General features: G+C 42.3%; 2 protein-coding genes across 2 annotated transcripts in view; one reads left to right on the forward strand and one right to left on the reverse strand.

Annotated features, from left to right (window-relative positions):
• The window catches only part of LOC145403013 (uncharacterized), a 763,478-nt gene that overhangs the window by 330,066 nt on the left and 407,911 nt on the right, over positions 1-25,501 (forward strand). The gene's annotated exons all lie outside the window — the stretch shown is intronic.
• LOC145403065 (beta-galactosidase-like) overlaps positions 1-25,501 on the reverse strand; it is a 238,283-nt gene that overhangs the window by 94,149 nt on the left and 118,633 nt on the right. The window contains exons 6-9 of the mRNA XM_080274904.1: positions 24,271-24,398; positions 13,680-13,773; positions 5,983-6,154; positions 1,807-1,915 (exon numbers count right to left, since the gene is read on the reverse strand). Of these exons, the coding sequence (XP_080131030.1) occupies positions 1,807-1,915; positions 5,983-6,154; positions 13,680-13,773; positions 24,271-24,398 (503 nt within the window). The remainder of the gene's footprint in view (positions 1-1,806; positions 1,916-5,982; positions 6,155-13,679; positions 13,774-24,270; positions 24,399-25,501) is intronic.

A 25,501-nucleotide genomic window follows, 5' to 3' on the forward strand; every position in this document is an offset into this window, starting at 1 on the left:
CCCGTAAGGGGTGGCCATTTGACTTTGAGTTATTTGTTTTACGGGGAGGGGCACTAACCCTCCACCAACCCACTTGCTGACATGTAGGGAACATGCATGGTTTGGTTATATGGTTACCACCCAGCATTGTAAATGGTTTCTAGGCTTACAGGAAACCATTTGGCTTGTCATGCAATGTATAGCCAAACTTACGGTTAATGGCACATTATGGTTAAAAGAATTTCAGATAAAAGAGACTCCACTGTATATTGAACAACCATGGGGATATCACAACCTTGTCACATGCCCACACCAATCGTGAACCATTCACTTCGATACCCATTAACCCTTACATATGCTTCATTACCATCATAAAAGCTCTTGACAGCACCTAGCAGCTTACCATCTATACCATACATGCACAAAACTTTCCACAATCCTTCTCTGTCCACTTTGTTGTATGCTTTTTCCAATTCCATGAATGCCATACACACCTTAATGGTCCTTCTCACAAGCTTTCTCTGCTATCTGTCTCACTACAAATAGTTGATCCATACATCCTCTGCCTCTCCTAAAGTCACCTTATTCATAACTTACTAGGACTTTTGATATCTCTCTTACTTTTTCTATAATAATTCTTCCATATACCTTCCCTACCACACTCAATAAACTTACACCACGCTAATTCTTGCTCTCACTTCTCTCACCTTTATTTTTGTACAGGGGTACAATCACAGCCTTTTTCCACTCCGCAGACACACTTTCACTCATCCATGCCTTCTTACATATTTCCAACAAGCACTTCATTCTACTCTCTTCACTACACTTAAGCAACTCTGCATACACCTCATCAACCCCAGCTGCTTTCCTATTTTTCAGCCACTTCACAGCACTCTTCACCTGTGTGAGTGTCAAGTCTCCTGGCACTGCCTTCCTTCTCTGCACACCCCCAAAACCAATCATGCTTACAACCGATCTGCTCTCTCTATTCCCATTCATTAGGCTTTCAAAATATTCTTTCCATATGGCCCTTACTTCATCCACATGGGTTAATAATCTACCACCTACATCCTTCACACCACCAAATTTCTTTCTGCTTTCACTTCTACATTTTTGCACCTCTTTCCAGAATAACTTCCTATTTTCAGGGTAGTTCACATTCATTTTTCTTCCTAGATCATCATTTACCTCATTCTTTTTCCTCTTCACTAGTCTCTTTACATGCTTCTTGTTCTCAATATATTCAGTTCTTATTTCAACTGAGCCCCTATCCTGTAACCACATTAGCCACTTCTTCCTCTTTTCCTCCACCTCTCTCTCAACCTCCTCATCCCACCATGCCGTACCTTTCTTCTTTGTTGTTACTCTTGCCACACCACACACCACTGTAGCATTCCTAACTAAGCAATCCCTATGTGCATTCCACTGGCTGTCCAGATCCATTTCATTCCAGTTCACTGATTCTAACTCCTCTACTACTTTGGTCCTGTAATCATCTGCCATTTCTTTGATCCTCAGCTTCTCAACTTTCAGTCTTTCTCCCTGACTATTCCTCTCTCTCCTGATCCACCTCACTCCTCTCAGTTTGATCTTGCATACCACAATCATATGATCTGACAGACCTCCACATTGTCCTCTCACGGCCCTTGTATCAGCAACCATCAAACCAACTCAATCTCTCTCTCTGTTCCCCAGCCCCATATCAACTTCCACACCGCACATTATTATACACTCATTTACCTTCTTTTTGGTATATCATGCCTCCTTCCCCAAGGAGGCTCACATATAACTGCTTAACTACATCTGTGGTGTTGACAAGGGTCTCACATGTGATAGCATTGTCACCCTGGGTATAGCAGCTGTGGTGTCCACGTGGAAGCCAAATCTCATGTTCCTCTGTACCTCACCAATGGGAAGGACCTTGGTGAGTTGCTGTCTACCACAAGGGGGCAATTGACCCCTACACAGTCAATGTACTTGTACTGAAACTGTATGATGGTCCCAAAGAAGAAGCTGCCCCACCTGTGGTCAATGGGTTTGCTTGGCCACAGACTGGGGCTGAGCAACTACAACAAAAACAACATCCTACATCAGTTTCCTCCATCGTCTCATACCATTGAGACATAATCTTCCACATGCCCTTTTATGTGAACTTCTTTACCCCATGATTTTTGCAAATCACATTATGTTACTCCTTTCCTTATTCACTTTACGCACAACACACACATTCCTTAATAATCCCTTTTCCACTGCTCTTACTTTTGATTTTTCGGTCTTAAACTACACCAAACTACACCAATGTCTCATGCTCATACACTCATGGATGGATGGATTAAATATGCTCGCACTTTAACCGTTTATTGTGATATTGTGTCATGAAGGTGTGCTAGTGCCCACATTAGTGTATTAGCATGAGACACTGGTGTACTTTGGTGTAGTATAAGACTGAAAAATCAAAAGTAAGAGCAGTGGAAAAGGGATTATTAAGGAATGTGTGTGTTGTGTGTAAAGTGAATATAGAAAGGAGTAATATAATGTGATTTGCAAAAATCTATCTATCTATCTATTGCCAGATGCCTCAATCCCATTTGGGGTGGCCACAAACAAATCGCCTCCAAGTCGCCCTGTCCCCCGCCATTTCATTCCCCTGCTCCCAACTCACACCCCCCTCTCTCATATACCTCTCCACCCCATCCCTCCATCTCATCCTCGGCCTCCCCCTCCCTCTTCCCCCCTCCACCTCACTCACATACACTCTCTTCGTCAGTCTTTCACCCTCCATCCTCTCCACATGGCCAAACCACCTCAGTGTGTTCCTCATAACGCATCCTATCACATCCACATCCACACCACAACGCTCCTTTATATCCTCATTCGTCAGCCTGTCTCTCCATGTGACTCCACAGGCTCCTCTTAAATAACTCATTTCCACTGCTCTCACTCTTGACTTGTGTCCTTCCAACAACGTCCAAGCTTCACTTCCATACGTTAGAGTTGGTATCACAATACTGTCATGTAGTAACTTTTTCAATTCCATGCTCACTTCCCTGTTTCTTATCACTGCTTTCAAAGAACCAGCAACCTTTCTTCCTTGCTGTACCCTTTCAAGCAATTCACCCTCCAAACCTCCATCTTTACTCATCACACTACCCAAGTACTTAAACGTACTCACATTTTCCAATTCCTCACCATCCAACCTCGCTGTACATTCACTGACTTCACCTCTCTCAAATACCATCACTTTACTCTTCCCTACATTCACCTTTAGATTCCATTTCTTACACACTCTCCCAAACTCATCCACAAAGCCTTGCAGCTCCCCTTCGTCTTCACTCAACAACACAGTATCATCTGCAAACAACAGTACAGGGAGTTTCCAAACACTATCCTCTCTCACCAGGGCCACTCCAACATCCACTACCCTACCTTGTACCTCTTTTATTACCCCATCCATGTACAGATTGAACAACCATGGAGACGTGGCACATCCCTGTTTCAACCCAACTTTCAAAGAGAAAAATTCACTTAGTTCACCATCCACACGCACTGCAGCCTTCGCACCCTCGTACATACTCTTCACAGCATTCAACAACTTCCCATCTACTCCATATACTCTTAACACTTTCCACAATCCTTGTCTATCCACCCTGTCATATGCTTCCTCCAAATCCATGAAAGCCGCATACAACTTCTTTCCCTTCCCTAGAAACTTTTCCACTAAAGATCTAAGAATGAATATCTGATCTACAGAAAATCATGGGGTTAAGAAGTTTACATAAAGGGGCATATGGAAGAGTATGCCTCAATGGTATGATCAGATGGAGGACTCTGAATTATTTGTACAATACGTACCATTACGGTAGGTGGGGGCACTCACCATCCACTCACTCAATGTAGTGCTGCTCTCAGCTGCCTGCCATTTCTTCTCTTCCCTCCTTCTTTCCTTTCTTACTCCTCTGTCTTTCTTTCCTTTACTCTTTCCTCTTCCTTCTGTCTACAGGTGACTCTACACTGAGTGACAAGCCAAATGGTTTCCTGTACACAAGGAAACCATTTACTAATGGGTGATAACCATTTAACCAAATTATGGTACCTGGGAGTTAGTGGGTAATTAAGGCACTCCAATCAGGTTGAGCCAGTGCAGGTTTATATCCAAGGGGTGGTTGGGGTTTACTGCTCATATAATGCCACTCAGAAATGAGTGAGACTGGTCACTCTCACCTTATATGTCAGGACCAACTGCCTAGTCCTCGGTCCTATGCTCCTCATGGGGCAACACTGGATCAGATGGGAAAGGGGGAGGGGGGGAGGAATTGACTGTGACAACAATGATACCCACAACATGCTACAAAACTGTGCCTTTGTTACAGCCCTCAGCTCACACCTTGTGCCATTTTGCTGCCTAAGCATATATCCATCTGAAAGTCTGTGCACAACCCTGCTTGTATGTGCATACCGTATATATTCTTCCTTCTCTATTCAGTAAATACGTATTATGAAACGCCTTTTTTTTAATTGTCCACAGTAAATAGCATATTACTGTTTAACTCTCACACTCTATGGTTTACTCTCAGCAGAATTAGTATGTTGGCAACTGCATTATTCACATTATAACATGGTCAGATTTATGTGGCTATCTATCTATATATATGATTTGCTATTTTTCCACAACTGTATATACAGGCAGACTTTGTTGTAGCTCAAAGAAGAGCTCTAAAATGCCACAACCTATTCCACACACATGGTTCAACAAGCAGTGTCAGGCACAACAAACCCGTCCCTGGCAATCATTTTAGTGCTGACGTATAAAGACAACAGGTACCTAGTCAAAGATGTCACATATCAAATCTGGTGCAAATCGGGTGAAAATTGACAATATTACGTCCATTTGAAATTTTAGGCCCAACCCACCTGACACTGACCCCCCTACTGCTAATTGGGGGGTGACCCTCCCCTGATGTAAAAAGGCATGTCATAGGATGCAGATTTGAAATATGCACCTTTAGGTTTGGCCATGTGGGGAGGATGGAGTGCGAGAGACTAATGAGAAGAGTGTATGCAAGTGAGGTGGAGGGGGGGAAAAGGAAAATGGAAATGTTCCCCTGAGCTAGACCTCTGCAGATCATACAGTCCTGCTAGGTGACAGGAGGGCGCTACCCCTCCTGGCATGACAGTTACCGGGCATGGCTCATGCTCATCATCCCCCCAGTCCTGAGTCTGACACTCTACCACTGAGCCACCCTGCCCCCTATATGGAGGGGAGGAGAGGGAGGGGAGGAGAGGGAGGGGGAGGCCAAGGATGAGATAAAGGGATGGAGTGGAGAGGTATATGATAGAGGAGGGTGTGAGCTGGGAGTGAGCCAGTGAAGTGGCATTGGACAGGGCGACATGGAGGCAATTGTTTGCAGCCACCCCATACAGGATTGAGGCATCTGGCAATAGATAGATGGACAGACCTCTAGGTTTTGGTTTCATGTTGATAATGAATTTGAAAGGCAAAAAACTTTTCTTTTTTTAAATATTTTCTGGGCCTACAGCCATGGCCTTGGCCTAAGTTGTTCCAAAATTTAATCACGAGCTCAGAAGATCATAGCCCATCATCCCTGTAATTTTAGTAAAAAATCACACTAGTAATTTTTGTGTAAGTTGTTAACAGACACACAGAGACACAGATAGACAGACAGACAAACCAAGTGAAAACAATCCCTGTCCCCGAGCCCCTCCGGGGCTGAGACGGGCAATAATTTGGGTAAAACTGCTTGTATGTGTATTATCCCTTTCACTCCATGATGTCATTTTTGTTCTACTGATGGTATCCTTTGACAAGTTTATTTAGCTTAGAACACTTTTTATAAACCTAGAGGAATTTGATATAGCCTTCATTAACCCCTTCACTATTAGTAGCCAATTCTAAGCTAAATACTGTACAACTGTCTGAACCACGAATGAATGAAAAAAATGTCAATGGAATAAAACAGTTAAACTCCCAGCAAACCTCCATACCCTGCCTCCCACGACCCTACTCTACCCCATGCCAAGACCTGTGGACCACTAACATTGCCAATGACCTCTCGAAGCAGTGGGTACTTGATGGTGGGGTCGCCGGCCTCGGAGACAGGAGCATCGTAGTCATAGGAGGTAGGGCAGGACTGGAACTTTGCCCCTATGTTGGAACCTGAAAACAATAAAATAAATGCATAAACAGGGGGAGGGGACTGTTGCTTTGGTGTCACATCCATCTCATGATGATATATCCAACTAAATTACAATTACCGTATTACAAAATACATTACAGTATACATCACTAAGAGTACAGATGAGACATTCAGAGGTAATTTAAGAGAACATTAACATCGGTACAAAGTGAAAAAGTAACAGAATGCTGACTGTATATAACTGCTCCAATTATCTGCCAAAATTATGTATTTTCAACAAACTTAACCCTCTTGTATGCAGAAAGTTTCAGTAAGTTTTCTGGCTCACGATTTTTTCTGCGAAGCCGTCCGGCCTGGCTGCCCGCGCGTGGCAAATAACAAGTAATCACTCTAATATCCGGACGCCCAATATCCGAACATCCCCACTATCCGGGCATAAGAATGTTTCATACTGTACTTTTTTCCATACTATACTTACCTCATTTCACTCTTTAATGTCCTTTATTGGTGTGAATAGGGTGTTAGGAGCTAGGCATGTGCAGTAGGAAGGTGTTTTTCTGAGTTAGGCTAGGTTAGGGTCCATAAGTACCAGTCCAGGAGCCAGTCACCAGAATGTTTATTATTGTATGAACCTACTTCTAAACCCTCATTTTATGTTTCTTTTGCATTTATTTCAGTCATTTATGTGCCTTATTGGTGTGATTTGGGTCTTAAATAGGTGCTATGCATGTCCAGAGGGAGTTGTATAGGTGTTTCTCTGAGTCAGGGTCCATAAGTACAAGTCCATAAGCTGAGGCCCAATATCCGGACAGAACCAATATCCGGACCTACCTAAGGCTCTATTACGTCGGATATTGGAGTGATTACTGTATTCTCTCCTTATTTTTGACACCCAAACATCAATATACTGCCATGAAACCTATGTCATCTTATTCGTCGATGTTTGTTCTAGCTGATAAGCACCACAAAAAAAAAAAAGGAAAACACAAATAAAACAACATTAGGCAGCCGTGAATAAACATTTCGCTACGTCACGTTCACTTCCCAACATCACCATTAGAATGTTTTCCATCATACAGGAAAATGTTATTAGAAGTTTTGATAGAGAATTTCATCAGCTTTCTAAAGAGACAAATCCGTTGTTGATAAGATTTGTAGTTTTCGAGAAAATAGCCAAAAACTGAAAGCTCTAAAACTGATTTTTTCTTGCACATGTTATGTTTTTATTGCATAATATTATGCAGAATTTCACCAGCTTTCTAATGACCTAATACTGGTTTCGATACGCCTCATAGTTCTGGAGTAAATCGCCAAAAACGACTGGGAACTCACGTCCGTACGTCACTTTCGTGATGTGCACACAGCATACACAATATTCCCGCCTACGTAACAACGAATTCTTATCATAGATATTACATTGTTATGTCGTGTACATACGTAGAATTTACTGCTCTTTATCATGATTCTTATAGGAAATCGATACATCCAATAGTTTTCGAGCAACTGGCCGACAAAGTGAGATTACTCCTCCGAGCACTTTCAACTTTACCAAAACAGTCTGTTCCCCCAACTTTTCCAACAGAAAATGCTCCCTGAGGCTTATATTCTGCAAATGAACATACGTACAATTTACTGCTCTTTATCATGGTTCTTACGGGAATTCGATACGTCCAATAGTTTTGGAGCAATTGGACGACAAACGTTAAATACTCTTCCTCACCCGCACGCGAGATAAATAACATTCTTTCCCTGCCTCACCCACGGCTACATATTTTTGCTCGTTACGTTTTATTAATTTCTTTTTTTTACTCAAAGTATACACGTAAAATATCATAAGGATTTTGATAGTGCTGTCAGAAACTCGACATGACCACTAGTCTTTCTGCTAAGTTCTGATAATGAAGCTGAACTTTCTTCCATCTCATATGTGTGTATGTAAAAAACATTACTTATTTGTGTAAAAAATACTGAACTATAGAAATAGGTCAATACACAGATCAACAAAATACGGATAACTCACTTCCTCCAGAGGTGTTGAGATGCTGACAGTAACTTGAAGATGAGGAGTTATGTAGTGTGTGAGCGTGTGCGTGTGTGGGTGAGTGTGTGTGTGTGGGTGGGTGTGGGTGTGGGTGAGTGTGTGTGTGTGCGTGTGTGTGTCTGGCTGTGGTGTATTTTCTTCTCTCCTTGCAATACATTTGCCTAAAACACATGCAATGCACACAATAGATTTCTCAACGAACATTCGCTGCACGACGTACGTATGTATATGTGGCTGTGGCATATTTCTTGTCTCTGAGACTTGTACTTTGTTTTAGCTAAGTCAGTCAATGCATGAAATACTGCTCTGTGAACACTCGCTGCGACTCTATTGTATTGGCACACACCACACTCCTTCACAAACACCTGCAGCATGTTTGACATATATTTCACACAATTCCATACGCATTTTCACTAACAGAATCAAAATAATTCCATCCCTAAACACCTCTAATTCTTCCTTCCCGACTATAAAAACTGTACATGATGCCTGCCCCATTCCACACTATGGTTCCACAATTTCACCTAGCCAGCCACAATATCTTTCACACAAAATACAGTTTAGGCATTGGCTTCATTATATACGTATTTGTAATCACGCCATAGGGCCTTGGGGAGGGCGAGAGGCGAAACCCCACAACAGTGAACACGCATATTGCCTCTGAGCCTAACGCTTGATAAAGGGCAAAATTCCTTTTCGTGACATATATCTATGTTCCATCGACAATATCACATACAAATATGCCCACAAATATTGCATTATCACACTGAGTCCATAGGGGCTTCGGCTCGGGCAGGAGGGGGAGAATTAGTAGGAGTTTAAAGGGACAGTACACTCAACGCAACCTCAAAGCCTGGCTGCTCGGAAGAAACTGAGGCTTATCACTACGTGCTGGGCCCCGTGAGGCAGCTCAGCGTTGTCAATGCCTTACCACTGGAAAGCGCTGCATTTGCTACGATGCATCAAAATTTGAAGCAAGTCTGCCAGAAACTTAATTTTTGGCTAATTTTTTTGTGCTTAGGAATGCGATTCAAATGAATGAACATCTTTATAACAATCCACATAACACACAAATCACGTGACTGACACTGAGAGGGTTAATAGTTCACCCAGTAAGAACTTCCTAAAATGGATACAACCTCCTTCTCTGATGAGAGTTAACAGTATCATTTACTTTTTAAGTGACTATACAGTATGCATGGCATGTAGGTCAGGCATTCAACATCTGGAAAATACTAACCCTCTTGTTATTCCATCTTAAATTGCATAATGAGGTATGGCCAACTCTCCCAGGCAGAGCTAGCTGGTTTTTGCCAACGTGGGTTGACCATGATGATAATGTGCGAGATGGGGGTATAAAACTGATGATCTCCAAAAGTGGCAAAATCCTATTATTCAGAAAAACTGGAGCAATCTTAGCCACTTGAATTTCAGTTTTTATAAAGGGCTGCAAATATTAGGAGTCCCCTGGTACTGAGAACACAATGCAACAGTGCATTTCCTAATGCCAAGAGCAATGAAAAGACCAACCTCTTTGCCACAAGCGGTCTTTCCTAAGCAGAATAAAATTACCTGGTGGTACGAAGAGTAAGGAACTTGGCCTCTACTCACAGTAGCATAATATGATTATTTAAAGAAAAGGAAGAAGAAGAAGAAGAAGCTTCAGTCACATCTATAAGATCTGAACCCTGGCAAGGTCAAGGCCCTATTTCCAATTGGTGTATTCTACCATTAGATCACTATACTCTTTTTACTCAAATTTGGCCTAAAATTACCATCTCTCCATCTTGAATGCTGAGTTGTAAGAACAGATTGTTACTATGGTGGTACAGTACTACTCTAAACTGGCGGCTAGGGTGGGGCGCCAACCTCTGTACAGTGTTGCTATGTTTCCCAAACCCGTAATGTAAAACGGCTGTTATTGAGGCGCTCCAAGCCAGAGGAGCAAGTGTGCATTTTGCTTAATTTTGGTAATTAGTTGTTAAACTTTGACATGGCTGATTAAACAATGGTAAAATTATACTTATATGCATTTTATTGTTTAGCTTGAAAGTGCTAGTCAAGACGATTAAAATGGTGGCAAACATGACATGTTTAAAGTATACTACAGTTTGGTAATTAGATGTCAAAGCAAATAAGCAAAATGCATGGTCGCCCCTCTGGCTCGGAGCACCTAATATGTAAAAGGCATCACAAATAAAATAAAGACATATGAATACAATGTTAACGTATGTATTATAATATATGAAAGAACAGTAAACTTATTATGAAAAATACTGTATTTATACGGCAATACAGAAACATGGCATACATATTTTACAGTGTTGCTAAAAAAATGTAGTCATTTTTATTGGCTTTTACCATATTTCTGGGGTGAGTAATAATGTCACAATTATGATTATAAGATAATGTGCAGGAATATAAGTAAAAATATGCCACTTTCTTAGTAAATAAAAAAATAATACATTAAACCCTCATCAGCAGCAACACTCACACAGACCCAGTCTGACTCGGCCAGAGCTTCCTCGCGTCACTTTCCTTTGTGTCCTTGACTCAGACAGGATGGCAGCTCAGCCATCAAATTTACAATATAATGTAAAAGAAAATAACCAAAATGTAGCCTAAAATACCAGCAAGAGAGAGAGGGGGGGGGAGGGGAAGTCAGGCCAGGGGCAGTGTTGAGTGCATTGTCAAGCTGAGGGAGACATGGAGGAAGGGAGGGAAGGAAGGAGGGAGACATGGAGGAAGGGAGCGAAGGAAGGAGGGAGAGAATGATTGAATGAAAACAAATCATGGCGCCGCAACAGCGAGGTCATCTGGCGCCATATGCATTTTTAAATATAATTAGATATAATAAAAACAAAATAAAGAAATGAAAGCACAAGTTTATAACAGTCACTTATAAAAGAAACAAAATTCCCCCCAGAGGGGAGAGAGAGAGAGAGAGAAAGAGAGAGAGATGGGAGGGAGGGGGAATCGCGGGTATGGGAAACTTGGCAACAATGTACAGAGGTTGGCACCCCACCCTATAGGCCAGTTTAGAGTAGTACCACCATAGATTATATTCATTTCATTTTGTTTCATTTTTGATGGCTCCAACATGTTTCCTTGCATTGGCCTTGGTCACCCAGTGGCAGCCCTCCATGCTGCTCCAACTCTGGGTGCTTCCCTAAACAGTCTCTTATCCCTGAGGTCACACTCAATGACCTCATCCCAGGTCTTTTCAGTCTACCTCTCACAACCCTACCCCCAACATTAACACCACATTTTCTGCACCCAATTATCATCCCCCATCCTCTCCACATGCCCAAACCATCTCAATCTACCTCTCCTCATCACAACATCAATACACTCCAGTCCCAACCTACCCCTCAATTCTTCCATTGTAAACCTAGCCCCCTCCAGGCCTCACAGTAAGGGACGCACTGAACATCCATCTAATCATTGTCATTTCTGTATGTTTGAGCCTGCAAATATCCTCTTCTTTTACTGCCCATGTCTCACTACCATATAGCATTACACCCCTACCACAAGTTGCATACAAAAATCCCTTAGCACAGACGGAGAGCCTGCTCAATGTCAGGAGAGGCAACAGCTCCCTGAACTTATTCCAACCACTACTCACCCTAGCCACAGAGCTAGCTCCAGCCCCACCTCCAGCACACAACATGTCTCCGAAATAAAAAAAAACTCTTCCACACAGTCAAGAGATTCACCAGCAAGTTCAATCCTTTCATGCCTGACAATCTCCACCTGCTCTCCCCGACATGCCGTGCACATAAAATCAGCACTATCTCACAGTCTACCTCTGATACCACTACATCTCTTGTGCACCCATTTATCACAAACACTGCACAAGATGGAATTACTTCCCACACCCTTGTGGCAAACTGCACATAGCCACTCTCCCTCATTTTTGACAGTACCACCACCAACCCTAGATATCATCACTTTTGTTTTATCTGTATTTACCATAAAGCCCTTATGCCCCATACCATCTCTAAACTTTCTAAACCTTTCCTCCGCCTCCCTCTTGTTCTCTGCAATCAACACCAAATCATCAGCATACAACATCTCCCAAGGAAGTCCAGTATTGAAGTCACATGAGAGAGCTTCAAGTACCATGATAAACAACATGGGACTTAAAACTGACCCATGTCACATATCAATAACTTGTGTTGTTGCACACACTCCTCACTCCCTGTAACTTAAACATCCCTCACAAAACCTCCTATCAGCCCTCCTGACCAGGAAATAGTCTATCTGGCTGCTACTTCCCCCTGACTCATATGTAATCAACCTACTCTCTCTTTTCCTGAAATGTGTGTTGGACACAATCATGTTCATTGCCTCCCCAGACTTAAGCATCCTTCCCCCTTCCTCATTTCTTGTAACATATGCACATCCCCCATGTACTCCTTCATATCCTTGAGCTGCTTCACCTACATGACCATTTAAGTCCCCTCCCAAAATTACAATCTCATCAACCCCATACCACTTACTATATATATTAAGTCATCCCAAAATCTATCCTTCTCTACCTCATCCAAGCCTGCCTGTGGAGCATAGGCCGATATAAATGCAACCATTTTCCCCCAAAATTTTCTATTATCCTATCACTTACTTTCATAACATTCTTGACATATTCCACCCATTTCTCCCAAACCAACACACCCACACCACCATATCCATCTGTCCTACCCTGCTAAAACAACTTATAACAACAATCCCTCCCAGCAATCCTTCTGGCTGATCAACCCCTACACCGGACTTCTTGCACACATCCCACATCCACCCACCTCCTACTCAACGTCTCAATCACTTCCCCCGCTCTACCCCTCGAACTTCCTACATTCCACGACGCCACTCTGATCCCCCTAGGCACTTTAGTGTCCTCAGGCTTCCTCTAAATTTCATTCATTAACTTGTCATAATCAGCAAAAACAATTCAGGGGAGAGACATGCCACAGGCCCCACCCACTAAACAGTCCCAAGTCTAGGCATTGGATCTGGGACTCCTAGCCCATCTACAGAAAGTAAGTAGAATGGTAGCACTGTTTCTTTATGGCATAGAGATAGGCCTATGTGAAATAAGCTGCCAAAGGAAGACAATCTGAATCAAGTTAGAGCAAAAACAGTATAGGCATCCCAAAGAATATGAGTAACAAAAATACAAATTAAACAAAACATTATTTCAGTGAAAGTGTTGACTTGTTACACTGTTACTCTGTTCAGGCCACCATCAATTTTATTTAAAGTGGAAAGAATCTAAGTGTTGACTCATTGCAATGCTTACACTATTACGTTGCTTAGACCACATCAGACAATTTTATTTAAAGTGGAAAGAATCTCCACCTGTGAAGGGGTTCAGGAATGCTATATCTAACCCCTGTCATACAAAATGTTCCCCTGTACTGAACCAAAGCATGAGGAAAAAAAAAAAAAACACTATCAGTACAAGTAAAAGAACTGGTTATGGAAGAAACAATGGCTGAGGTACTTGCCTGCAGTAAAGCCGAAGGATGTGCCACCATGGAACACATACATATTGACTGAGGCGTTGAACGCTAAGATGGCATCCAGACCATTCGCTAGAAGCTTCGATGGGAGCCAGTAAGGGAGACAGTTAAGTGGTTAAGGAACAGCTTAACATCATTATCAATTAAGTCCTTATTGTATGCTGCCTTTTTTTATTTCCCTTTCTTGCAATTAAGCCTACAATAAATTACAAAAATATTACTAATTAAAGTTACATTGCTACCAAATACAGCACACTAATCTGATTTGTAAACTTCCCTCAATTTACAGTAATTGTTGTACAAAAAAGTTGTGATATTCTGAAGTATACCCCTGACATATACCCCAGGCACAAGAGTCTGACTGTGTCATCATCATATTAACTCAGCTTTCCACTACAATATTTTTAAGAGGTGGGTGTAATCCAGAAGCATGAAAATTAAAATACTACCCATGAACAAGGTCTTTTATATGCAGTCATACATCATTTGAGTCTTCAAAATATATGGCAGTGTATGCAGCATAGGCATTTATTTATTCACTATGGCTGTGTAACAAAGAAATGTAGAATATAAATTTAAAAGAACATGAATGAAAGCATGAGGGAAGGGTATATGTGATCATCCTCTTCTACAATGTTTTGCTCCTTCCTGTGATCTCCCTGATGGTGGATGGCCATTCCGAAGTCTTTCCAGCCAAGTGTGCAAATGACATCCAGCCAAGTTTTTTACGTACTTCTCTAACTTCCTCAGGCAGTCCATATTCTTCCTGCTCATTCTCCCTCACCAATGTACTGTTCTATATTTTTCCCCATACAGCATAGCCTTCATCTTCCAGTAGTATGTCTACCTCACTCTGATGCCCTATTTATGTTCATTCTTTAACCTGCCATGTGCTGGCTATTTTTTGCCCTATGGGTCACCCCAGTGTCTGACATTTTCTGACCCTCTTTTTTTTTTTTTTTTTTTTTTTTTTATTTTGCTAAAATGATAGATTTTGATGTGGAAACAACGAATTTCGCCATTAAAATGCTCACCGAGGCTCGGAAATCAGTTTTACTGAGTCCTGCATACTCATGTACAGGTATAGCAGTTCTCTCATGCACACCACTTACGTGAGAAAGCCATTTTCTATGTAAGGAATATTCAGGTATTTATGCTGGGAAGGTAGAGCAATGTTCAGTACACTTTTCTGATTACTTATTACTTCAGCATCTATCACAATTTGTGTCTTTCTCACTGTGAATGCATTATCTTACACTTACTTGAAGATACGTACAACCTGACTTCATTACGTACAGTCCTGGCACTTACAAGAAGGTATTTACAACTTGACTTCACTATATAGTCCTTACACTTACAAGAAAATATTCAAAACTTACACTTACATGAAAATATTTACAAAATGCCTTCACTATGTACAGCACTGGGTGCGGCACATAGCCAGAGTGAGGGAGAGCGAGCATGAGGGGGGAAGCGAGTGAGTGTATGGCCTTGACAGCCTGGGGGATGGTAGAGAAACAGTTACCTTACATGCCTGCCAATTTTTACCCGCGAATCTTGAAAAATGTGGTCACAGTGAAGTGTTTTATTTTAAACCGTTTAAAAACGGCATTGGTACTGGCCGCGGAATTATGTCAGACCGTATTAAAATGGCACTGGCACGCGGCAGGTTAAATATACTGGATGTCCATGCTACCCCACTCTATCTGACTGAGCAGACCCATCAAACACATGCTAGCTACTACCCCTGCATGGCTGTTCCATGAAGCAAACTAATATTCCCATGCAGATGACAGTGTCTCATGCAGGGATCAATGTGCACATTAGGTTCATGGGTGGATACTGTATCTGTGTCTCTACACCCAATTAACAGGGGCACCACAGAAGTCTCTATGTTATCCTGTTATTTGAATACAGGGTTACCACCCAGTGTTGTAAATGGTTTCCTGAGTTACAGGAAACCATTCTCTTGTCACTCAGTTAGAGCCACATGTAGTGGAAAAAGTAATAAACAGCAACAGGAAGGAGGGGAAAAACAGGAAGAAAAGGGGACAGACACAGAAAACGAACAATAGACATTACGGAAGGAGTAAGCAGCCCTGCACTGAGTGGATGAAGGGTTCCTGAAACCTACCACGCAACTGCACCTGCATACAATATACATCTCCATCGATTCAGCAATTTCATATATCACTCCGATATCTTTTTCTTCTATTCAAATTACTCATACATTTCTCTGCTACTTTCACCATCCATCCTGCTTATGCCTGAAGCTGCTCTGACAAAGGCAACTTCTACTGTCTTTAACCCAGAATGTTCTCTCTCATTGCCCAGATTTTACACTTACAACAGAATTAAAAGGAAACCCACTTTCATGTAGTGGTCCTCTTTACCTCCAAACAAGCCACAGTGCTCTATTAAATGTTGTCAGGTTTTTGAACGGACTTCTGGGGGGAGGCGTGGCGGGGGTTCCGCCGGCATAGATCATGGGTCCAGGGCGAGATGGGGCTCGGGCCTGTGCTAGAGGGTACAGGGCATTGCGGTTCCCAGGCTGCCGCTTCCGCCCAATAGAGAGGGGCCCGAACCTGGGAGTAGCGTCCCAGGAGGCTGCCCTATCAGTGGGTGTATAATGGCGGGATAGTTGCAGTGCCAAGACGCGCTTGGAGGGTGTCCCTGCAGCTGTCCTGGCAGGGTGCCCCGAGGCCACTACCACAGCCACTGGTAAGCTGGTGGGCTAGGGGTCCCAGATCCATTGCCTGGACCTGGGATTTGTGGTGAGTGGGACCTGTGCTGTGTCTGTCCCCATTTATTAATACTGAAGATGACAAAACAAAAAAGGTTTCAAAGCAAGCCTGAGGACAGTAAATCACCCATGGGGATGAGGGTGGGTTCATGGAATGTGGGAAGTTTGAGGGGAAGAGCAGGGGAAGTCGTTGAGGCATTCAGTAGGAGGTGGGTGGACGTGGCGTGTTTGCAGGAAGTCCGGTACAGGGGTGGATCAGCCAGAAAGATTGTTGGGAAGGACTGTTGCTATAAGTTGTTTTGGCAGGGGAGGACAGACGGATATGGAGGTGTTGGTGTGATGGTTGCGGAGAAATGGGCGGAATATGTTATGAATGTTTTGAGAGTAAGCGATAGGATATTGGTTGTGAAAATTCTGTTGGGAAGAAAGATAGCTGTGATTATATCGGCATATGCTCCACAGGCAGGATTGGATGAATCAGAGAAAGATAGATTTTGGGATGATTTAATACGTGTAGTGGGTGGTATGCGGGATGATGAGATAGTGATTTTGGGAGGGGACTTAAATGGTCATGTAGGTGAAGCAGCCCAAGGTTATGAAGGAGTGCATGGGGGATGTGCATATGGTCTAAGGAATGCAGAAGGGGAAAGGATACTCGAGTTTGGGGAGGCAACGGACATGATTGTGTGCAACACATATTTTAGGAAAAGAGACAGTAGGTTAATTACGTATGAGTCTGGGGGAAATAGCAGTCAGATAGATTATTTTCTGGTTAGGAGGGCCGATAGGAGGTTAGTGAGGGATGTTAAAGTTATAGGAAGTGAGGAGTGTGTGCAGCAGCACAAACTATTGATTTGTGATATGGTGCTTAAAGAACAAATGATGAAAAAGAGGACTTATGTACCTAGGAGGAAAATATGGAAGCTGAAAAACCAAGTAGTAAGGGATGCCTTCTATAGCGAGTTGAGGAGAGTGGTGGCTGAACAGGGAGCTGTAGACAGAGGCGTTAATGAACAGTACAGAGCCCTCAAGAACAATTTCTTGAGAGTTACTGATGTAACATGCGGCTGGACAAGAGGACCACCAAGACATAAAGTAACTTGGTGGTGGGATGAGGGTGTAGAAGCTGCAATTAAGGAGAAAAGAAGGCTTTTCCGGGAATGGAAGAAGGGTGGTAGCAAAGAGGAATATTTGGCTGCCAAGCGTAGGGCTAGGAGAGAGGTATACAGGGCAAAGTCTGAGTCACAGAGACAATTACTTGATAACCTAAATCATGGGGAAAGGAAAAATATATTTAGGGTGGCAGGTCAGGTGAAGAGGGATAATCGGGATATCATAGGTGAGCAGTGTGTGAAGAATGATGAAGGAAGGGTAGTGGTGAACAGTGAGGATATTAAAGATGCATGGAGAGAGCATTATAACCGGTTGTTGAATGAGGAGTTTGACTGGGACAGGGAAGGTTTGGAGCCAGCAGATCCAGTGTCTGGCCCTTGGCCTTTGATTGATACTGCTACTGTGAGTGAGGCAATAGGCAGGATGAGGGTGGGGAAGGCAGCAGGTGTGTCTGGGTTGACTGCCGAAATGTTGAAGGCCTCAGGCGATATAGGGGTGAGTTTAGTCACTGACCTGATAAATAGGATTATTTATGAGTGTGTTGTCCCAGATGATTGGCTGAAGAGTGTAATTGTAAATGTGTATAAAGGGAAGGGTGATGCCCTGGAAACAGGGAATTATAGAGGTATAAAGCTTTTAGATCAGATAATGAAGGTAATGGAGAGAGTTTTAGAAGGTATGATTAGAGAAAGAGTGAATATTGATGAGATGCAGTTTGGGTTTATGCCAGGTAGGGGGACCACTGATGCCATATTCATTGTTCGACAGCTTCAGGAAAAATATATTGGTAGGAGAAGGGATCTTTATTTTGTTTTTGTTGATTTGGAAAAGGCCTTTGACAAAGTCCCTAGAGAGGTGGTGAAGTGGGCAATGAGAAAGCTTGGCTTGGAGGAGTGGCTGGTTAGGGTGGTTATGGCCATGTATGTCGGTGCTCACACCCAGGTGAGAGTGAATGGAGATTTGAGTGATGAGTTTTCCGTGAATGTTGGTGTGCATCAGGGGTCAGTCTTGAGTCCCATGTTGTTTATCATGGTACTTGAAGCCCTTTCACGTGACTTTAGAAACGGACTCCCGTGGGAGTTGTTGTATGCTGATGATTTGGTGTTGATTGCAGAGAATGAAAGGGAGGCGGAGGAAAGGTTTAGGAAGTGGAGAGATGGTATGGGGCAAAAGGGTTTAAGGGTAAATGCAGATAAAACAAAAGTGATGATATCTAGGGTTGGTGGCGGTACTGTCAAAGACGAGGGAGAGTGGCCATGTGCAGTTTGCCACAAGGGCGTGGGAAGTAATTCCATCTTGTGCGGTGTGTGTGATAAATGGGTGCATAAGAGATGTAGTGGTATCAGAGGTAGACTGCGAGATAATGCTGATTTTATGTGTACGGCGTGCCGGGGTGAGCAGGTGGAGATCGTCAGACGTGAAAGAATTGAACTTGCTGGTGAATCTCTTGAGTGTGTGGAAGAGTTTTGTTATTTAGGAGACATGTTGTGTGCTGGAGGTGGGGCTGCAGCTAGCTCTGTGGCTAGGGTGAGAAGTGGTTGGAAGAAGTTCAGGGAGCTCTTGCCTCTCCTGACATTGAGGGGGCTCTCCCTACGTGCTAAGGGGTCTTTGTATGCAGCGTGTGTTAGGAGTGTAATGCTGTATGGCAGTGAGACCTGGGCAGTGAAGGAGGAAGACATTCGCCGGCTCAGACGTACAGAAATGACAATGATTAGGTGGATGTGCAGTGCGTCCCTGCGTCCAAGGCCTGGAGGGGCTGGGTTTACAATGGAAGAGTTGAAAGGTAGGATGGGACTGGAGTGTATTGGTGTTGTGATGAGGAGAGGTAGATTGAGGTGGTTTGGACATGTGGAGAGGATGGGGGATGATAGCTGGGTGAGGAAGGTGAGAAGTGTTAATATTGGGGGTGGGGTTATGAGGGGTAGACCGAGAAAGACATGGGACGAGGTCATTAAGTGTGACCTTAGGGTTAAGGGACTGAACAGGGAGGCTGCAATGGATCGTGCAGCATGGAGAGCCGCCATTAGGTGACCAAGGCCGACACATGCAAGCATGTTGGAGCCTTTAAAAACGAAAACGAAAACGAAAACGAAAACGAAAACTTCTACCCTAGAGAGATCTCTCCTACACCACCCACATTTCATTTCGCCAAGTGAACACAAGACAACTTTCACACAACCTACAAACACTTAAACACTTCATCTCTCATGTGTACTCTGTAATTCATCCTGTTAAATCTCTATCCTACATTCAATTCATCATCCAATCCTACATTGCCCCATGAGGGACATAGGAGCCCCGGGTTAGGCAAGTTGGTCTTGACATTTAAGATGAGAGTGACGAGCCTCACTCATCCCTGAGTGGAATTACATGAGCAATAACCCCAACTACCCCTTGGATATAAACCTTCACCAGCTCAATCTGACTGGAGTGCCTTAATTACCCACTAAACCACCAGGCACCATAATTTGGTTATATGGTTACCACCCAGCATGGTAAATGGTTTCCTGGTGTACAGGAAACTATTCAGCTTGTCACTCAGTGTAGAGTGCTCTATCCTACATAGACAGACAAATTTAAAGCGTCAATTTGTTTCCTTTCAAATATCAGTACAGTACAATAATTCCTCAGTGTAACTAATTCAACATTCTTTCCTCCTCCTGTCTACAAGGTGACTCTACACTGAGTGACAAGCCAAATGGTTTCCAGTACACCAGGAAACCATTTACTACGCTGGGTGTTAACCATTTAACCAAATTATGCCGCCTGGTGGTTTTGCAGATAATTAAGGCATTCCAGTCAGATCGAGACTGTGCAGGTTTATATCCAAGTGAGGCTGGTCACTCTCACCAGTCAGACCAACTTGACTAGCCCTGGGCCCCTACACTCCATATGGGGCAACACGTGATTAGATGATGATGATGATGATGATGATATTTCTGACTTAACATCAATAACAAAATAATAGCTACTTGTAATGAGAAATACCTGCCTTTTGTTTTTACTTGCTTTGTTTCAATTTTCTTCTTGTATAGTCACCCAAAGGAGTAATAACAGTTTCCAAATGTTTTCATTCCGTGATACTGTACATACTCTTCCTTATGTATTTTTACAAGATGAAACCTTATTTGTGAAATGTAATAGAAAATAATAAATTAATGTCAAAATAATTGTCCATTACAGTTCTATTTATAGTGAAGCATTAGTTATGATATTAGGAAATCCTTAAATGGAACTGCCTGAAATTACAGAACTATTGCTCAGGGACAATTGGTAATAGTGTGTGAATCAACATAAGATTCAAAACGAATGTACCTTAAATAAGCAAATTATACGTCATTGATGAAAAAAAAAAAAAAAAGTCAGAACACTAATGAATAATTTAAAGCCATATACAGTAAAAGTCCTGTAATCCAAATGGCAGGGGACCGAGGGTCTTTCGGACTACATATTGGGAGGGGCCTCTGAAAACATTAGAAATATGTACATTCATGATCACTAATTTCTGTCCAGGGATGCCCCCTTCCTACCCCTGTTTACCATGAGAAGAGTGGAGGGGAGGATGATTTGGGCTTCACTTGCCTCTACCCCAGCTCCCAACCCTTCTTCATACCCCTGCCCAACCCCCCTCTCCACCTGTCATTAACTGGGAGTTACATCTCAAGCTGATATGCTTAACACTCTTGGTCCAACTACTAATACAAACATAGAACATTAGGATATGCTAAAAGTATATAATATAACAATCAACATGCTGCAGCAAGAAAGTAATGCATTGTGATGCTGATGGTAAAACAGAAATGCTAACAACGGCCATCTCAGGCCGTTGTTAACGTTTTGTTCCCCCTCCTGTCTTCCCTGGGTATACAGGGGTATGAAGGGGTCACCCCTGAGCAGAAATTAGTAATTGTGAGCGTACATGATAATTAAATAAATAATTAAAATGATATGGGTTATTGTTTTAATCACTGGAAATGCACAGAAGTGTAGATAAATAGTTGCAGGCTGGTACATCCAAGTCCAAGAGCAAGTCCAAACCAGATAAATCCAAAGAGAAAGCTTGGAAAAATTTGAAAAATTTCAACGTGAAAAATTTAGAGTACTGTACTGGGATTTTTGGATTATTGGTAGCCCGATTGGAGGACTTTTATTGTATTTCCATTTCTGTCTTCTCCATGGACAATGGCAGAAAGAGAAATAGCAGTGTAAGTTAGTCCAGTATTTTAAATGTTCATTGACAGGCACGAAGGGATACAACTGTTCCATCCTTCCATCCATCCATCATCCAATCCTACACTGCCCAATGAGGAGTGTAGGAGCCCGGGGCCAGGCAGTTGGTCCCGACATTTAAGATGAGAGTGACCAGACTCATTCGTCCCCGAGTGGCATTACATGAGCAATCAACCCCAACCACCCTTTGGATACAAACCTTCACCGGCTCAATCCGATTGGAGCACAATAATTACCCACTAAACCACCAGGCACCAAAATTTGGTTATATGGCTACCACCCAGTGTAGTAAATGGTTTCCTGGTGCACAGGAAACCATTTGGCTTGTCACTCAGTGTAGAGTCACCCACAGGCTGAAGGAGGTGGAAAGAATGAAGGAAAGAAAGACAGAAGAGGGAGTGTAAAGTCATCTGTAGGCAGAAGGACAAGGAAAGAATGAAGGAAAGACAGAAGAGAATGGAAGGAAAGAAGGATGGAGAGGAAAGGGCAGACACCCGAGAGCAGCACTACATTGTGTGAGTGGATGGTGAGCGCCCTCACCGATACAACTGTTACCTGATGATAAAGTGCTTACACTGCATTTGGGCAGTTATCCAGAAATGGAAATCCTTGACTTAGTCTATGCCAGACAACTATGCATCAGTGAATATCATAACGTGAACAGAACCTTGAAAATTTGCTAAGCCTGAGCTTCTTGGAGAATGCCAAACTTGTCACAGCCAAGTACCCTCAGTGCTTAAACGATTAGCAAGAGTAATAAAATGCAGTTTTATATACATGTCACAGAGTTCAAACTCTCCTAATTAGTGTTTTTAAGTAAGCAAAATACAACTGTTTATTAAAAAAAGAATAAAGATATGAAAAAAGGGAACAGGAACAGTGTGCTTCTCCACTATAAGTATTTGTAAACTTATTTAGGCATTCTTTACTGCCTACTGTATGAGAAAACAGTAAAATCTCATATCCCTCTAAAACTTAATATATTTTTTCATAGGTAGCAAGGTAAGATTATTTATGAATATTATAACTGAGGGGAAGAAAAAGAATAAAAGGCAAATATGTATAGCTACTACCTCAAGTAAGCCATTACATCCTTACTGGCGGCATTTTCATTTTTGTGACACCCTTAATGTTTCTATTATGACCACAGCATTTGAAATTCAACTGTTCTTCCTCATCTGGTTTTCTAACCAGACCAAGTGACGTAAATACTTCAGGAAGACAGAGGACTCGGGGTATACTAAGCATGGAGTAATACTTTCCATATTCAAGTCTGGTAATACATAATTTGCAGCATGAAATATTATGGATATTATTTGGTGGTATGACATGAAGGAACAGAATGTTTACTTCATATTCACTGTGATTTCATCGACCATTTGCCAGTACAAAGCGTTGAATGTAATCTGAAACTGCAATAATTTCTTGGGGTGACTACATACTCTCTCAAATTCACAACTTTTGACACCCACTGTGATTTTCCAGGTTAGTGAAAAAGCAGTCCTCTTACACTATTCATACTCCATGCAACCCTATGGTGGCACTTTAAATATACATGGCTCATAAATGAATGAGTGCACTTTCTAAAACTCACTAAAGCAGTTTAACTCACTTTTTCATTTCAATCTTGCCAACTGACAGTCTTATTCAGGTTAGGATGGATTTTTCATACTGGATGAGTTAAAAGCCTTTAAAAATACGTCCAATATGAAAAGCCTATCTTAAGATGAACAACACTGTCCAGTAGCAGAAAGAACTAAAAAGAAAAGGAGGTTAACAGAGATTATTTCTAATCTCTTCACTATGTAAAGTTCCCCAATCCTGAATAATATTATCTGGTAGCTGAAAAAAAAAGGTTATTGTTTTGTAGAGACTCCAGTCCCTCTCCTTTTCCCTTCCATTTCTCTCCAACCCATTGCTTTCTACTTATCTTCCCTCTCTTCATTCCTTGCACTTCCCTTTCCTCTTGCCTCCCAATTTCTCTGCTCCTCTCTTTTCCTACCTATTTCCCTTCTCCTCCTTATGTCCTCTTACCTTTTTCTCTCCTCATTTCCCACATCTCAATCCTTTTCCATCTACTCTCTTCTCATTTCTTACCATTTCTTTTCGTTTCCCTTTTATTTATTTCTACCAATCTCCCCTTACCTCTTCCCTTCCCTGCTTCCTTCGCCCCATTCCTTTCCTCACTTCTCCCTTCCCATTTCCCTCCACTCCACCCCATCCCTTAACTCCTCATCCTTCCTCTCCTTCTCATTCTGCTATGCCCTATCCCACTATCTTCCCCTGTCTCCATACTTTCCCAGCCATCTTCTTGTTACTGTACCTCTCTTTTTTTCTACACACTGATCTCCCTGTATCCTATCTCATTCTACCATCTGCTCTGTGTCCATTCCTTAATTCTTTAATTCCCCCTTCCATCTCTTTCCATTTCATCCCATTCCTTACATCACTTTTCTCTTCCCTCCCATTTCCCTCATCCCTCCTCCTCACCTCTGGGTCGGTCTTATGGTGTGGTTCTCCCCAGTGGTCAATCCAGCCAGGGTAGAACTCGCTGTTGACGAGGGGTCCCTCAGGTTCAAACAGCCGCTGCTGCTCAAACATGTGCTTGGGGTCAGCATCTGGGGATGAGAAGAGACTGTTTATACCCACGCTAGTGCTGTAACCTTTATGATTTGCCGAACCAATATATCACCAATATTTGCATATTTTTCAATACTGAACCGATACAGATAACTACTGCCTATATCGGGATATCAGATAAGGACGGAAAACACATTAAAGTGGCTCTTACTGAAGATTTCGTTCATTGTCTTGCCTGAATCTGACTGAAAGAATGTTGTTACCCTGACACTGTTTTGTAGCTTAACCTGATAACTGCACATGGCGGTTTTTTGGGTGTCCATGGTGCGCAGACATAGGGGTAAAAATGAAATTTCTCAAGGGCCAAATTTTGTCTTAGTAATTGAGAGAACACTTGCCAAAGTACATAGTAACGAAATATTAGCTCAATGTTTACCTTGGTAAAGCCATGGATGAACATCGAAGTGTCTGATTCCCTATTGGAATGTATGGTTTTTGTTTTCTTTTTCGGCTTCCATTTTGGTTTTGAAGGCTCAAACATGCTTGCATGGGTCAGACTTGGTCACCATGGCACTATATTCGAAATTCATCTGCGCAGCCAGGGCTGTATTGAGCAGTCGCACTCGGAACAGCCCAGGCTGTACAGACCAGTTAACGGGTTAATAAAGTCTTACTGAACACTATGAAGGGTTCATTTTAATAAGTGGGTAAGTGGGAAAGGAGAAAAGAAATTGAAGAAAAGAACTGAAGGCCAAAAGCAACAGCCTGACAAAGAGGTATTCCGCGTGCTGGTGGTGTGTAAATGTGGTGACTGTGTGGGTTTAAGTACTTAAACAGTGTACACATGCTGTCAAAATAAGCGTGAGCTGACTGCATCCGCAGTTTTTATATTCTTATTTAGTCATGATACAGTATTTATATTCACTCTTCTATCTATGGTCAAAATAAAGTGATTTACAGCATCTAATAAGAAAGAAGACAATAGATGGGGCCAACACGTTTTTTTTTTTTTTTTTTTTTTTTTTTTTTTTTAATGCGAGGAAGAAGGAACCAAAGGCCATGGCCCGCAGTAACAGTTCCCTCCAAGAGAAAAACAAAATACAAAAGAGAGCCAAATTCAAGATCCGATCATTTTGAGATG

Source organism: Coenobita brevimanus, chromosome 60 (genome assembly GCF_032717465.1).
Source record: "Coenobita brevimanus isolate Jiangsu-jjx chromosome 60, ASM3271746v2, whole genome shotgun sequence".
Lineage (NCBI taxonomy): Eukaryota > Metazoa > Arthropoda > Malacostraca > Decapoda > Coenobitidae > Coenobita > Coenobita brevimanus.